At 44.9% G+C, this 16,991-nt stretch overlaps 1 protein-coding gene across 3 annotated transcripts in view; it reads left to right on the plus strand.

The window, feature by feature from the left end:
- The first annotated feature begins 597 nt into the window (after positions 1 to 597).
- Positions 598 to 16,991, plus strand: part of LOC105810399 (chromosome unknown open reading frame, human C1orf100) — a 23,886-nt gene continuing 7,492 nt past the window's right edge. For 2 of the 3 annotated variants that reach the window (XM_012644384.1, XM_012644385.1), the window contains exons 1-3: positions 598 to 657; positions 9,520 to 9,587; positions 16,497 to 16,592. In XM_012644384.1, coding sequence (XP_012499838.1) covers positions 9,532 to 9,587; positions 16,497 to 16,592 — 152 coding nt within the window. In that variant the 5' untranslated portion in view covers positions 598 to 657; positions 9,520 to 9,531. Of the gene's footprint in view, positions 658 to 9,519; positions 9,588 to 16,496; positions 16,593 to 16,991 lie in introns of those variants that run through there. The other variant, XM_012644386.1, reaches the window with a different exon arrangement.

The raw sequence follows: 16,991 nt of genomic DNA on the forward strand, positions 1-16,991 counted from the left end.
CACAGGAGGGCATGATGCTGTGGGTGGAGGAAGCAGAGCACAGAGAGATCAAACACACCCGCAGGGAGGGAGCTGCCCTGTGCAAAGCCAGGGCTCTAACCCGGGTCTTCCCAGCCACGTTCTTCCCACTACGCTCCACGCAGCCTGAAGCACGCTCCACAGAGGAAGGGACTTGGAGGTCACACAGACCTGGGTTCAGAGCCTGTCTTTCCTTTATGGCCTCTGTAACTACGGGCCAGATACTGAATGCTTCCAGGCCTCCCAGTACAGCACCACCCAGATCTTTGACCTTATGTTGTCCTCAGAACAATCTTTTTTAGAAAAGAAAGTTCTAATCATTCGATAGTCCGGATTATTTGCCTGCATGATTTTCCTTTTCACCCTAACTTTTGCCCTTTCCTACATATGTAGCTGGGATCTCCACAGAGACCAAAAAATCTCTACTTTTTGTAAGCCCAAAACCTGAAAGCCATTGCCTAGCAAAACTTTCTAACCCACAGTGCATCACAATACCCTTTGAATGATGTAAAGCGACCAGGTCCCACAACTCTGCCGTGTGCCCCTGCGATACATCCACACCAGGAGGCTGAGATAACTGCGGTCCTCAGAGGACTGCTTTTAAGAACAAGGAGGTTCTACCCACTGCAGCCCAAGCAGGTAACGCCCAGCATGTTTGTAACTGCAGCTGCCGCTCTCTTCTCACTGAATGTAGTATTGCTACGTAGTTAATTGCGTTTTGAGTGTTCTAGAGACAGGAACTCACAATTTAAGAAAACTTGGTGGCAAAACTCTTTGTCAAGCCAAAGTTTCTTTTAGGAAGTGAATTCTCATCCCTCTCAACTTTGAATTATTGCAAAAGTCTTAGCTCAACTTTTTTTTTTTTTTTTTTTTTAGAAATGAGGTACAGATATAGATATCTGGTTCCCTATGATACAAGAAGACCAAAGGGTTTTTTTGTTTGTTTTTTGTTTTTGAGACAGAGTCTTGCTCTGTCGCCCGAGCTAGAGTCCCGTGGCATCAGCCTAGCTCACAGCAACCTCAAACTCCTGGGCTCAAGCGATCCTCCTGCCTCAGCCTCCCGAGTAGCTGGGACTACAGACATGTGCCACCACGCCTGGCTAATTTTTCTATAAGACCAAAGTTTTAAAACTATTAACTTCATAACTAATGGGTGTGATGCGCACCATCTCGGGAATGGACACGCTTGAGGCTCTGACTCAGGCGGGGCAAAGGCAATATATGTAACCTAAACATTTGTACCCCTGTAATATGCTGAAATAAAAAAAAAAAAAAACCTGTTAACTAAATTACCAGGTTACCTAGTTGGCTGAGTGATTGAGTCTTTCATTTATTCATTCATTCCAAAGTATGCATCAAGCACTTCTCGGATGGGGAACATTTTGTCACACAATGAGATAGGAGAAGGACAAGGAGAGTGAAGATAGTGGCCACCAAAACAATATGGTCCCCAACATCTAGGAGCTTACATTTTAGCTGAAGAGGCAAGGTATATATGAAATGGATATCTTGTTGTTGAAGAATTTCTAGAGCCTCATCCAAGGCCCAGTGCAGAGTTGTCACTCATTAAATATTTTCTTAAATAGTAATAATACGATGAATAAATTAATTGAGAAACCAACAAACCAAAGAGGAAAGGATTCAGAACTAAAATGCATAGTAGTTCCAAAGTGTTGGGATTACAGGCAAAAAACAAAAATGAATAAAAAGAAAAGAAATAAAATGCATAGTAGAATTTATCAAGGGCTCTGGGAATTCAGAGGCAGGAAATGGATCATTTGGAAGTGAGAAGAAAGGCCTTGTAGGGGTCTTTATATAGGACTTGAAGACGGCCCTGAAGGATGGGTGGACTGTAGACTAGAGGAGGAGAAAGGGAGAGGCATCCGGGCAGCAGAATTCACAAGAGCACTGGTGAGCATGGGCGGAGCGGGGAACCAATCTTTCTCAACTGAGAGGACTGGCTTCCTGAGGAAACAGAAGTAATAAGAGACTGTCAAAATAACCAGTTGTGAAACCCTCTTCTAAACATCCTCTTGCCACGCACATGCTCAAAGGCAGCTGGGAGCAGACATCGCAGCTACGGAAGAGTCCTGCAGTCAACGAAGCTGCTGTCATGGTCTTAGCCAGTTGGGTCGTGTCAGTTATGCCAATTCCTTTTTATTCATTTATTTATTTGAGACAGAGTCTTGCTCTATCACCCAAGCTGGAGTGCAGAGGTGCAATTATAGCTCACTGTAGCCTCAAACTTGAACACCTGGGCTCAAGCAAGCCTCCTGCCTCAGCCTCCCAAGTAGCTGGGACTTCAGTCACTGCCACACTGGGTTAATTGTTTAAATTTTAGTAGCGATGGGATCTCGCTATTTTGCCCAGGCTGGTCTCGAACTCCTGACCTCAAGCAATCCTCCTGCCTCGGCCTCCGAAAGTGCTGAAATTACAGGTGTGAACCACCACACTTGGCTCAATTATGTCAATTCAGAGAAGCACCCAACCCATGTACCATCAGATCACTAGGGTATGGCTTTCCCCAGGGGCTGAACTTCCATCAATGCCATGGGCACTGATCTGACACTTCCAAGAAAAAGTGCATTCATTTTAAAATGCCACTAAGCCAGGCAACGTAGCATGCAACTGTAGTCCCAGCTACTCTAGAGGTTGAGGCAGGAGGATCACTTGAGCCCAGGAGTTCAAGGCCAGCCTAGGCAACATAGTGAGACTTAAAAAAAAAAAATTAAAAAAAAAAAAAAAAGCCATACTCTTATTCCAGAATTTTCCAATGACTCCCTGAATTTTCCAAATCTTACTAGATAAATAACATCAAAGTCTTAGTGTCTCTCCCCCCATGCTTCCCCCACATAAAAAAAAAAAAAAAAAAAAAAGAAACAGTCTTGGGACCCTGACTCTAATAACCTGCCTCTGCCCCTTCTCTGGACAGATCAATTGATAACTTGCTGGTTATTATTTAGTTTGGGCCCATGAGTTGATTAAATTTACCAGGTAATCGCTACTAGCTCCACTTGACATTGCACAGGGAACACCCAACCTTTGGTTTAACAATGTTATTTTAAATTGGTTCCTACCATAAAAATAGATGCCAATTTTTTAAAATATCTTTTCAACCAAATCCTCAGAACACCCATCTTTTTGAAAAAAGCTTCTCAGATGCTTCATATCAGGGAAAATGTCCAAGTATTGTGCAGCAAATGTGACTTATTTGCTCTTAGAGCCTTTTCCTGTAGAACTCTGAAAGAAGAGAGGGGACAACCAGCCACCCAACTGTCTGAAAAGTAACTTGGTGCCAAAGGATCCTGTTTTAGCAGTTGCTGTGCTTTGATTTTGTATTCACTTGTGTGGCTCTACGATTAATGTCCGACTTCATCTTTTCCATCAGATTGTAAGCAACATGACAGGGAAATCATGTATCTTTTGCTAAATCCTTTCCCCCTAGTTCCTGACAGCATCAGGCCTGGGTGGTTGGTCAATAAATATTTGTTGAATGAATCAATGAATCAGTGGTGCTACAGTAGAAGGAGCTTGGGCGTTGGAGTCAGATAGACCTGGCTGTGTGAACTTAAACATGTTATTTAACATATTCTACAGATTAAGAGTAATAACAGGCTGGGTGCAGTAGCTCACGCCTGTAATCCTAGCACTTTGGGTGGCCGAGGCAGGAGGATCGCTTGGGGCCAGGAGTTCAAGTCCAGCCTAGGCAAAATAACCAGACCCTGTCTCTACAAAAAATTTAAAAAATTAGCTGGGCATGGTGGCACAAGCCTATAGTCCCACCTACTTGAGAGGCTGAAGGTGAATCACTTGAGCCCAGGAGTTTGAGCTATGATGATGCCACTGCACTCTAGCCTGGACGACAGAGCAAGACCCTGTCTCAAAAAAAAAGAAAAAAGAAAAAGGAATAATAAGGAACAACATGCAGGATTCTTTCGAGGACTGAATGAAATCATAAGTGAAACGTCTGGTAGATACTGGGTGTCAGCTGAGGTTCTTTCCCACCTCTCCTTCTATCAGAGGGTAGTTGCTCTTTTTCAAAAATTGTTTTAGCTATTTTAATTCCCTTGCATTTCCAAATACATTTTAAAATAAACTTGTGTATATCTACAAAAAATCCTGCTGGGATTTTGATAAGATAAACCAGATCAATTTAGAGAGAATTTTTATCTTTATTATGTTGAGCCTTCCAATCCATGAACATAATATATCTCTCAGGTCATCTTTGATTTCTTTAATCAGCATTTTGTGGTTTTCAGCATACAGATCCTGTGCATCTTGTAAGATTTTTACATGATATTTCATTTTTTAAGCAATTTTAAATAGTAGTGTTTTAAATTTCAGTTTCAATTTTTTATTTATAGTATAGAAAGATGAGTTTTTTTTACATGTTGATCTTGTATCCTGTGATCTTGCTAACCATAGTTGTTAGTTTTAGGAGTAGTTTATTTGTAGATTTCTTGAGATTTTCCACATGAATAATTCTGTCATTTGCAAATAGGTATAATTTTCTTCCTTACCCATCTGTATACTTTTTATTTCCTTTTCTTGCCTTATTGGACTGGCAAGGACTAGAAAGCATTAGTCTTTCACCATTATGTGTAATATAATGTTAGCTATGGGTTTCTGTAGATGTTCTTTATCAGGTTGAGAAAGTTCCCTAATAGTTTACTGAGAAATTTCACCAGGAACAGGAGGATTTTATTAGGTCTTTCACTCTGTTATTGTATGTTGTAGGAATCTGGTTTAATCCAAACTATATTATATAATAGCAAAAACTTGCTGAGAAAGTTGACAAAATAAATCTTACCTATTTTTCCTGAAGTTAGCATGTTGAACACTAACTTTGAGGAAGTTAGTTGCAATGTACATTTTAAATTTATTTATCTTGGTTTATCTCTTGAACACAAGCATAATAAAAAGTTCTATTATTAAATTTTAATTTCTGTGCACTGGGAGTCTAAGCTCAATGGTTTAGGGACCAACATTAATCAACGGAAGTGGCTAAAATCCTCCTAAGTAAGAGTCAGTGAAGACATCTAAGCCTTGACTCATTCTAAGGAATGTAGCTTAAGAAATAAATTCAATAGCCAAATTCAATAGCCGGGCGCGGTGGCTCATGCCTGTAGTCCCAGCTACTCGGGAGGCTGAGACAGAAGGATTGCTTGAGCCCAGGAGTTTGAGGTTGCTGTGAGCTAGGATGACGCCACGGCACTCTAGCCCGGGCAACAGAGTGAGACTCTGTCTCAAAAAAAAAAAAAAAAAAGAAAGAAAGAAATTCAATAGAATTAAATATATTCATAGAGATGTTCAGCATGACCAAAATGTCCAAAATTAGAGAGTTGGGTTTCATAAATTATAACTCATTCAGTAATTCAATAAATACGTATTAAATGTCTCCCATACGCCATTTATTATCTTTGACTTACAGCAATGAACAAAACAGACAAATCTCCCTGCCTTCATGGAGATTATTTCTATTGGGGGGAGGGGCCGACAAACATAAACAAGACTCATAAGTAAGCGTAGAGTATGGCAAATGGTGGTTAGTGTTTTGGAGAAAAATAAAGCATAGACAGGAATGAGGATTCAGGAGTCGGGGTGGAGTGGGGTCCTATTGTATCTTAGTTTAGCTTAGTTTATTTTGGGGGGGTTCCTGTTTTAAATAGGGTGATGGGTGGTTCTCACCAAACATGCAAAAGAACATTAAATATTAGAATCAAGAATACTCTGTAGCAATGTGGGATGAGTTTCATGATACATTGTTAAATGAAAACTGCTGGGCACACTCCTGTAGTCCTAGCACTCTGGGAGGCTGAGGTAGGAGGATTGCTTGAGCTCAGGAGTTTGAGACCAGCCTGAGCAAGAGCAAGACCCAGTTTCTACTAAAAATAGAGAAATCAGCCAGGCATTGTGGACGCATACCTGTAGTTCCAGCAACTAGGCGGGGGAGGCAGGAGAGAGGGGCTGAGGCAGGAGGATCGCTTGAGCCCAGGAGTTTGAGGTTGATGTGAGCTAGGATGACACCATTACACTTTAGCCCCAGGGGACAGAGAGAGAGACCCTGGCTCAAAAAACAAACAAACAAAAAAAACCCCAAAAGTATCCTAGGATTAATTTGAAATTGAACATTAGGATAAGGGTACAAATTGAACTCTTGTTTGCTCTGGAAGAATTTTACTTGGGGCACATCTGAGTGAGAATCTTCTATTAAGGCAACTAAAAAATTATGTATTTTAAGGGAGATGAAAGTTACATTGTTGCTGGTACTGAGAACAACGGTTGTATAGTATTGGCTGTGGATATGGAAATAATGATAAGTTTACCATATGTTGATACTTAAGTTACCACATTCAGATTTGGTCTGTGGCTACATTTTTTAAGATTGACTAAAATAAAAAGTACTCATACATCTTACTGGGAACTACATTTTCTTATGTGTCCAAGAGATAACTAATGACACAAAGTGTGATTTGGTATCCCTTATATAAGTAGAGGAAATTCTCTAAGGGTCTGTAACCACTCGCAGACTAGGCCCTGTGATTGTTTTGGGAGCTCAGGCCAAAGCATGACAACCCATGATCTATTTAGTCCCTAGGAGGCTGATTCAGAATTTCTAGGCACTGAGCAATCATGCTCATCAAAGGCAGAGCTGGGCTTGTCTTTGTTATGAGCTCAAAGGTCCTGAATACCTTGCATTCCTCTCTCCAGCATATCACTTCTGGTGAAGTAAAATCTCTATAGTCACAAAGCTTTCTGCGTTTGTGGCATCCAATTAAGCAAGAGCTCAACTGTGTTCACCCAGATTTTCTCTTTTGTCCGCTTGTTCTTTCTTTTTTTGATAATCACAACAGTAAAAATACATTAAAAAGTAAAAGTACATTATATAACGAACAGGCTTGGTTGGATAACCAACCATTCTGTTCTAATGTAGTGCTATTGAAAAGTGTCTAGTTGCTTTGAAAAACACACTCACAGGCGAAATTAAGCAGCTGGCTAGTTTGTGGGCAAGGAGTTAAGATTTGACTATAAAAGGGAAGAGAGGGAGGCATCACACACTTTTTTTCCAGTCCTTTCTGTCTCCTGGTTACTGCTTCTATTGAATAGTCCCAGTTTTGTTTTGGCTGATGGTCTGGGTGCTTTGTGATTGCTTCAATAGAGCATAGCAGTCAATGCAAACGTTTCTGGAGCCAACAGGTTCCAAGCCTGGTTCCTTGGTAACTTTGTACATGTTACTTGCACTTCTTAGTACCTCAGTTTTCTTGGGAAAAAAATAATGATAAAACTTTGTAGGGCTGCTGGGAGGCTCATAGGAGTTAATACTTATTATCTGACACATAATCCATGCTCATAATAGGAACTCCTATTTCTCCTTTCTCAAAGGTGCTTTCAAAGTCACAGAACATTCCAGCACATCATTGTCTCATTTCACCCACCTGAGAGTACTGTAATCAGTGCAGAGAGTGGGGAAATGGTTTGCTGCAGGTCACACAGGTCCCAGTTCAATGTTCTCCTGTGGCACTATTAGCCGCGTTTGTCATAGCGTATACACACAGTGCAAGATTGGTAAGGTACGCAAAAGGTAAACAGTACCAAGTGCAGTTCTCTCCCACCTCTGTCCCTCCGCCACTCGGTTTCCCTCCCCACTCCTGACTTTCTCCTGCGAATATTTAAATGTAGTAGTTTGCGTGTGGCAAGCTCTGTTCTCCAGTAAATAATCAGATGTAATATGACATTTTAGACTAGAAATAATACATAGTATATGCTTCGGTCCAGGGTCAGTATGGGAAATAGACCGGGGTATAATACAGAGAATGAGGTGCTTATAAAATCATCAGAAGAGCCAGAGGAATAGGCTCTGGGCGGGGCCCCCAGGAAGCTTCTAGAACACCTCCACAAAAAACAACCCATCACTGGCTATAAAAAGAAAACCAAAATCTCAGGGTCACCCCCCAACTCCTTAAGCAAAAGAGAAGGTAAAGGCCTCAGACACCTGTGAAGAACTGGCCCCACAGATCATTCATTAAGGAAATTCCTTGCTGACCTCCCATAAGCAAGGACATGCAAATTGTAACTACATCTAGCACCTGAAACTGAACTAATAATGAATTATGAGTTTATCTTTATAGGTAACAGAACTGGGGACACACAGGATTCGACATTCTTTCGCTTACCCAGGGACATCTACATAACTGATGCTTCCTTCACTCCCTTTTTCTCTTCTAACCTTCTCCTTATTTCATGTAAAATGTAGATTTCCTGGGTCTCACAAGAATGTAACCGTTTTTCCTCACCAACTCCCTGCCCCCTGCTTTTTTTTTTCTTTCTCTCTGTATGTCTTTAAATGCTGAAGCTGCCAACTTCTCTTTTGGAGAAACAGTCACAGGTCTGCCTGTGGTTCGTGTTTTTCCTGTGCGAATCCTCAGTTTGGTTTAACAAACTTCCATTGATTGAGATTTTTGCCTCAGTCACTTATTTGGGTCATATGACACAGCTATGTCTGCTCAAATCAGGAAGCCGCTTCCAGATCAACTGAGTTCTAGAACCTATTCCCAATGCCACTGGCACTGCCGCTGCAGCTCCCTGTCTACACTCAGGAAGCTGGGAATTTGAACCCTGGGACAGAGCTCAGCCATTGCCTGCAAGCAGTTGCTTCTTGACATCCCACAGACATGGAGCTGAGACGCTGGAATTCTGCTGCAGAAAGCACGGTTGCTTCTCCACCTTGCTTGCCAGTAGAAAAGGTCAAAGCAGCAGGAAATGGCTTCTGCCTTGTTTCCACCTTCCAAATCCCAAGCAAGTACCGCTGACTGCCGGACTCCAATTCATGCCCAGAACTCTAGTAGTGAGGGACTCTGGGAAATGTAGGAGGAAGGCCCACGAGGAAGTGAGAACAGAGACTGCCTAACTGATATGATGAGCACAGCACCTTTGGTTTTTTTTTTTTTGAACAATTTTTTTTTTGAGACAGTCTCTTGCTCTGTTGCCTGGGCTAGAGTGCTGTGGAGTCAGCCTAGCTCACAGCAACCTCAAACTCCTGGGCTCAAGCGATCCTCCTGCCCCAGCCTCCTCAGTAGCTGGGACTAGAGGCACGCGCCACCACACCCAGCTAATTTTTTCTATTTTCAGTAGAGACGGGGTCTTGCTTTTGCTCAGGCTGGTCTCGAACTGCTGAGCTCAAGGGATCCTCCTGCCTCAGCATTCCAGAGTGCTAGGATTACAGGCGTGAGCCACTGCGCCCAGCCAACCTTTGGTTTTTAAAGAAAAGCTTATCTGTGTGTTTGGCTTATGCTTGCCATTGCTTCTTGCTCCTTTTCTAGTCTTTTATTTCTTTCCCTAAATAGTCTGGAAGAATATATAGAGACTCCTTCCGCCATGTCGATTTTCTTACTGTGAATTCTTTCAAGATGGACTTTGTGGTACTAGAGAGCTCACTCCTGGGAATATGTATAAATTTGAGATATGGACCTTCACGCTATACTTTTTTTTTTTTTTTTCCAGATCCCATCCACCATGACCGCCATCCGACTACGAGAATTTATAGAGCGCCGCCCAGTGATCCCACCCAGGTAATGTTTTTCCAAATGCAGAACCTTCCAGAACTGAGGCCAGTCAGGCAGGCTCCTGGGGAACTAGCACTGCTCGCCTGGCTGCTCCCTGACTGAGAGACCACTGCCAGAGAATTCTAGTGAAGCTTCACTGAGTTTAAAGAAAGTTTTTAAAAAAAGAAATCCCACACTTGTCACAGAACCCAAGCAAACAGGCAACTCCCAATTCCCAAAAGGTTAGAAGGATATTTTTTTTGCTTGAGAAGGGCTTTCGCATGAAGTGTGAGGGACCCAAGCCCAAATTTTGGACGGGACCCCTTTACCCTGCTTGGGGTAAAACAAGCCACTCCAATGCTTCTGCAATACGGGAGCCGACTGCTCAGGCGGAGACTAGGGTGCAGTTTCACTCTTTCTCCAAGTCCATCTGTGACACCAGACATGTTTTACTGTGCTAAATTTGACATCAGATGACAATCTGGAAATCCTAACCCCACTCTCCCTTCACCGACTGCTACGGGACCGGCAGAGATGCAGAAGCTATGAGCCTGGAGGCTGCAACCCTCACACTTTGATTTGGGGCCAGCCTCTTCCGGCCTCGCTGGTTTCGCGGATTCGAGCAAGCCTCACATTTATTTCAGTATTTAGTTATTTTAACAGAGTTAGGTCAACAGAGAGAAGCCCTCTTGCTCCCAGAAACTACTGAAGGAGTGAGTGGAAGGATGCTTCCTCCGTAGGTACGTTAAGAATCCTCTTTTCAGGGAAAGTACAGAGCCTTCCCTGAAGCCGGCAGAGGAGGAAGAGGCTGGAGGAGAACAGGGGTTGATTCCAGTATTTCTTGACTTCTCCCTCCCCACGAGCCCTTTGCTCTTCCTGTGTGTTTGAGATCGGTTCTGTCCACCGTGGGGCCTGTTTAACAGACTACTGTCTCAGCTGGGGACAGTGAAAACAAGTCTCCCTGGGCTGTTCCCACCTGGCGTTCCGTGAAGCCAAATCTGTCACAGGCTGCCCAGGCCAGCCCCATGGGGAGCCTGGGGGTTTGGGTGGAATCAAGCGCAGCAGGCCCTGTGCCCTCCGGAGGCCTGAAGCTGCACTGTCTTCAGCTCTCTGGGGCGTGTCATCAGAGGCACAGGCATGTGAGGAGGCTGCAAGAGCCCCAGCTCTCCTTGCACCTGAACTCGTCTTGGTGCCCCCACCCTCTGCCTGCAGTGCTTGTGGTGCGGCAGCTCTTTGCGTTTCCTGACCTTGCCAACAGGAGGTCCTACCCACCACCACGTGCCACACATTCTCCCTCTGGGACAGCTCTCCCACTGCCACCACGTGGTCCGGATCTCCATTGCCTTTCCCTGCTCATCTACAACAACCCCTACTCTTGTCCTCCGACGAGCCATAAAAAATGTAAATTGGATGACAGCCCTGCACTGCATAAAACCCTTCAACCCCAAACCCCTCAACCCATTGCATTTAACATAAAATCTGAACTCTCTGCTGTGGCCTGCAAAGCCGTACAGGGACGACCTTGCCTGCCACTCCAACCTTCTCCTAGCTCCTAGCTCCAGCCCCTTGTCATGGCCTCTTTTGTACCTCGGGCCTTTTGGACATGCTGCTCCTTCTCCCTGGACTGCTCCCTTCTCCCACACCTTCCAGCCCCGTCACCCAGCACATCTCAGCTCTGTTGAGTCAACTGCTCAGAGAGCTGTTCCTTTACCCCCCGGCTAGAGGTCTTCTCCTTCTGCCGCCTCTCCACCTTGGTTATTCCCCATCTCACACCATTTTTGATTTCCTTTATAACCTTTATTATTGTTTATTTCCCGCCTATCTCACCCACTGGAGTGATAATGGTTAACACTTCTGCAGCTGTAAATGTGTGTCAAGCACTGTTCTACATGCATACTAACTACTCGTTTAATCATTACAACTGTGGGTTTCAGATGAGGAAACTAAGGCAGAGTGTGGTTAAACCAACCACAGCTAGTGATTGGCAGAAGTGGGACCTGCCAATCTGCCCTCTGTGCCTGTGGTCACTGCACTTTGCTAATCTCCAGGTTAGTCTGCCTGGGGCAGGTCTTGCTTGCCCTTCTCTGCAACTCACTATCATAACCTCTGCAGACGGCCATTCCTGGTAAGGCCCTCCATGCACGGTTGCTGACTACATTAAAATGAATGAGTGAGCAAAATCTTTCTGTATTTATGTGTGGTTTGGCCTCCTGGTGACTGTTGTTACCTGGGCCTGCCCTTCTGCTGTTCTGCACAAGCATTTATCCAATGCATCCTTAAATGCCCAACCCTTAGGGCTATGCTAGGGAAAACTGAATTACAAACCAGTAGGGGCACCTAATTAAAGTAACTATTAAATGGTTCACAAGTAGTAGTGACCACATAAAATTCTCTTAGTAACAATCGTATTAGATGCAAGTGTTAACTGCGTGCCATTCCCAAGCTACAGACTGGAGACCTGCCACTCAGGGGCAGGGCTGAGTGGTGCACTGGTTTGTGGATCCCAGCCAGAATGCTCCTGAATAGATCACTTCAAATGGATTTAATTCTGTGTGCTGCGGAAGATAAAAGATACAGAATCTGTGTCCAATTTAAATGGATTTTAAAATTTTTGTTACCAAAAGTTTGGTACCTGTCCCCACAGTGGAACGAAGAACCGGCAAATGAGGAGGATGGTAGACTCTCGTCTTAAAGTATGACTGTCCTATCTATAAGCAGAAATACAGAACTTTTAAAGGGAGCTCTCAGTTTCAGGCTATTGCTGTTTAACTATAGCATCTCTGGTGAAGACAATCTCATGATCTCTGCCCGGACAATTCCATTGAGCCGTCTCCTGGGGTACAAAGAATGAAGGACGTTCTCCTGCCCCTCTGGTTACTGGCCTCGGGCAGGAATTCAGGTTTTAATTCCCAAAATGAGTCGGGGGAGGGGTTTAAAGGGACAATTTGTAATATGTTTTGCCCTTTTTCAGACCTTTACTTCTGTTCTACTTTGGTTGGAGCAGTCTCTGAAAGATCCAGAAGCAGCGGTGGGGTCAGCTCATCTTGCTGGAATGATATCAATTCCTAACACAAATGGGATATGTTAGTCACCAAGTACAAATGTCTCCTTTACTCTCACGTAATCATTCATGGAGATGATAGTTTCATTCCTATTTTATTGATGAGGAAACTGAGGCTTCCTGCTTCCTTGAGGAGATATCCTGGAGCCAGTAGAGCCTGAGAGACAAGGCCGTGGGCCTGGTGGTCTCCCAGCCCTGCCTTTAATCCCATCTTCTGTACTTACTAGTTCATGTGTGTCCTTAGCTAATTTACTTATTCCCTCTAGGAGCAGTTTCCAAACTGGTATAGCACTCACCATATTGTCTGATTAGTTAGTTGCCTGAATACGGTTTCTTTGCCAGATTACGAATGCTTGGGTAGAAAAACATTTATCATCACTGTATCCCCAGCACCTAGGGTACTGGAGACACATCGGAGCTTGCAATAAGTACTTTTTATTGAACTGAAAGCATCTTTCAGCTACCATTGCTGTGTCTCTACTGCTTTTCTTGGAAGGCAGCTATGCTCACCACTATGCCACCAACGCCGCTCTTTACTGCTTTTCTTATTCTTTTGGTGTACGATGTCTACTCCTTGTCTGCCCATAAGTGGGAGAATCCAGAGTCCATACAAAAATAGCAATAACGCTGAACTCTTCTGGAAAAAAGAAATCATCGTGCGCACACATTGATGACTCTGGATATGACATGGTGTTTAGAGAACTGGGTTTGATTCATGTTTCTGGCATTTACTAGCCGGGGGATATTTAGAAAGTCCATTTAACCTCTCTGAGGCTCAGCCTGCTCTTATAAAACAGACAGTTAATAATATTTACCTTGCAAGGTGACTGTGAAAATTAAATGAGATCATCTCTGTAAAAATGCTTTGTAAAGCATGCGGCACGGCACAGATGTAACAGAGAAGAGCGTTGTCACAGTAACCCGGGCTGCCTGGGGCCGTGGGTCCGGGCTCTGCTGGGAGGAACACCCCTGACCTCTCCTGTGTGTATTCAATTGTGTCCGAGGCTAAGCCCAGATCCTGCTCCGGTTACACTCCCCCTCCCAGGGGACAGGTGTGCTCTCGTGTGGCCTGAACACATCACCTCCAAGAGCCAGCTATCGGGGACTTGTAAATAATGCAGAGTGGGATCACGCACAGCGACTGCCTGCTCCCACCCAAGGGGAAGGGAAGGGCTTTCCACAGCCGGTTCAGGAACCTTGGAAGCCAAGTCAGTAGAATCAGTCCGGGCAGAGCCCTGGGCAGTCCTGGGGAGTGTGCGTGTTTCCAGGGCCATCCGTAGAGGCCGGGCACTGCACAGTCTCCGGCCAGGCCAGACATTTCCCCTTGGGAGGGAAAAATTCTCTTCTGCACGTCTCCAGCCGGCCTGTCCTCACACACATTTCTCACTGGAGATCCACTCCTGCCCAGACCTGCCAAGAGACACAGCCCGGGGGCTGCGGACGGGGAGTGTCACTTAATGCTGGTGAAGGGCTTCTCCATTCTCGGAACAGCCTTTACGGACTGTGTCTGGGGAGCAGGGCTTCGTCTACTCACCTGCGTTCAGCAGGCGTGGGTTGTGTGCGCGCCAGGGAAGAATCCACGGTGAAAACACAGCCTACTGCAGACCGCACAGCACCCGTGAGAAACCAGAGCGCCGTTTTGGAGCTCGGTGGGTTCTTAACAAACTGTAACGTGGCCCGGGTGATATTCTGGGTGGTGCTTCAGAAACTGGACGGCTGCCTGAGAAAGCTATGGCTCCCGCTTCCACGCATTCAGAACTGTCATTTGTTCCCCTTACGGTGCCAGCTCCTCTTTCTTCTGATGGCTTAATCCCTGCTGTTATTGACTCCTCCTCGCTCAGTCATACTGTCCCAGCCGCTGGGCAAGCCCAGACAGCCTGTGGTTTTTCTGAAAATTCGAGCTCCCGGAGGTCCTGTTTGCACAGACAGAGACAGAACCGGCCCTCCTCCCCACTGCCTTTCATACCGGACGGCCAGGCCTGCTCCGGCCCTCCCACGCTCCACTCTGAGCCCAACTCTGTCCGGGTCTTGGCTTCTGTGATTCCCCTTACCTAGAATGTCTTCCCCATCCCATTTGCCTGCCCAAATCCTAGATACCCTTCCCTCTTCTGGGCCCCATTGACCCTTCATTCAGATCACTATCTCAGCATGGAAAGAGCATTTTGGGGTCAGGCACTGCTTCTTAGCTTGTACCTGCAGAACCTAGCGGAAGGCAGGGGACATTGTGTGCATTCAGTAATGTTGGTCAAACTGAAGGCATAGCCTAAGTTTCCACTCATCATCTAACACATATTCAGTGAGATACTTCGTGCAAAACTATGTGCTACTTTCCACTAACTTTACTCCTTTTCTATGAACTTTCGCGGCATCTACTGAGCACTCGGAATCCGGAAGACCCAAAAAGACACCACACACCCAGGCATCACAAACTCTGCAGTCTTCTTCCCAGTAACAGTCACCTTCCCGTGTTCCCTCTCCTGGGGAAAGGTAGGATTCTTCCTGATGCCTGAAGCCTAGGCCTTGTCTTGGATACTTTCCTGTCTTTTACCCTCAATCCTGTCTCCTAAAATATCCCCAATCAGCCCTCTCCTCTCCATCCACATCTCCCCAACAGAGTTCAGAGCCTCATGGTGTCCCACAGAAAGCACTGTACTCGCTTCCTAGCCAATCTTGCTCCTTCTACTCAGATTGGCCTCAAATTTGTTTTCTACATTGCCAGCAGAGACCTTTCTACATCAGATCATGACTCTTCTTAAAAATCTTAGCTACATCAGTGGTCTTCAATCTTTCAGACATAACACCGCCTTTTATTTTTTATTCTTTTTTGAGACAGAGTCTGGCTCTGTTGCCTTGGCTAGAGTGCCATGGTGTCAGCCTAGCTCACAACAACCTCAAACTCCTGGGCTCAAGCAATCCTCCTGCCTCAGCCTCCCGAGTAGCTGGGACTACAGGCATGCGCCACCACGCCCGGCTAATTTTTCTTATATATTTTTAGTTGTCCAGATAATTTCTTTCTGTTTTTAGTAGAGATGGGGTCTCGCTCTTGCTCGGGCTGGTCTGGAACTCCTGACCTTGAGCGATCCACCCGCCTCGGCCTCCCAGAGTGCTAGGATCACAGACGTGAGCCACCGCGCCTGGCCCGAAATGAGACATATTTCAAAATGTAAAGTCTGAGCACCACTGCCCTCTCACCTGGCCTTCCCCAACCCAGCTGCATTCCTCTTGTACCAACCCTCTCAGGTTCACACCGGGAAGCTCTCCTTCCTACTAGTTCATGTTTATGCTTCAGGATTCCTCCCAGCCCAGCCCTGCTAGGCAGGACAGGAGTCCCTTTCCCAGGCTTACAAGTGCCTTGTGCTTTGACATCACAGTGCTGCTTCTAAGTCCTTATATTCCTAGTTACTACCATTTAAAAAAAATTATGAAATTTTGTAGACATATCAAAAGTAGAAAAAAATAGTATCATAAGCCCCCATGTATCCATTTCCACCTTTCAGCAATTATCAGCATTTGTCCCAATGGTTTTCTATATCCTCTTAATTTCTTTTTTTCTTAACATTTTGAACCTAATACCTGACATGTTAAATATTTCCGTATGAATCCTGAAAATAAATGACAGGTTATTACAGATGCCAGAGGTTATGGTGGGGAGGGGAGGCCTGCAATTTCCATAAACTCAGGTACATGGAAAGGGGCTTGTTAAGAATAACAAAAGACAATCCTATCAGGAAATTCCGCAGGTTTTAGGTGCTCGGTGCCAGGAACTGTGGACAAAGACCAAATATATTTTTTCTATCATACTATAGCTGGTATTCTTCTGGAAAGAAATAATTGTAATAATTGCTTTTTTCTCACTTCTTCACTTTCTCCACTAGTATATTTGTTGCGCACCAAGGAAAGGACCTCCAAGGTTATTTCCCAGGGCAGCTGGCAAGACTCCATTTGGATTACAGAGCAAAGCGAGCTCCCAGGTGAGACACCTTCCTAAATCCTCATTTCCAAGAATGTTACTGAAGTTAGAATGATAAATGAAAAAAAAAAGGGATACACAATTTGTAATAATACTAATGACAGCAATAATAATAAGTATTATTTTTTATTATTTTTTTTTGAGACAGAGTCTCACTCTGTTGCCCGGGCTAGGGTGCTGTGGCGTCAGCCTAGCTCACAGCAACCTCGAACGCCTGGGCTCAGGTGATCCTCCTGTCTCAGCCTCCCGAGTAGCTGGGACTAGAGGCACGCGCCACCACGCCCAGCTAATTTTTTCTATTTTCAGTAGAGACGGGGTCTCGCTCTTGCTCAGGCTGGTCTCGAACTCCTGAGCTCAAACAATCCGCCCGCCTCAGCCTCCCAGAGTGCTAGGATTACAG

Source organism: Propithecus coquereli, unplaced genomic scaffold (assembly GCF_000956105.1).
Source record: "Propithecus coquereli isolate 6110/MARCELLA unplaced genomic scaffold, Pcoq_1.0 Scaffold210, whole genome shotgun sequence".
Taxonomy (NCBI): Eukaryota; Metazoa; Chordata; class Mammalia; order Primates; family Indriidae; genus Propithecus; species Propithecus coquereli.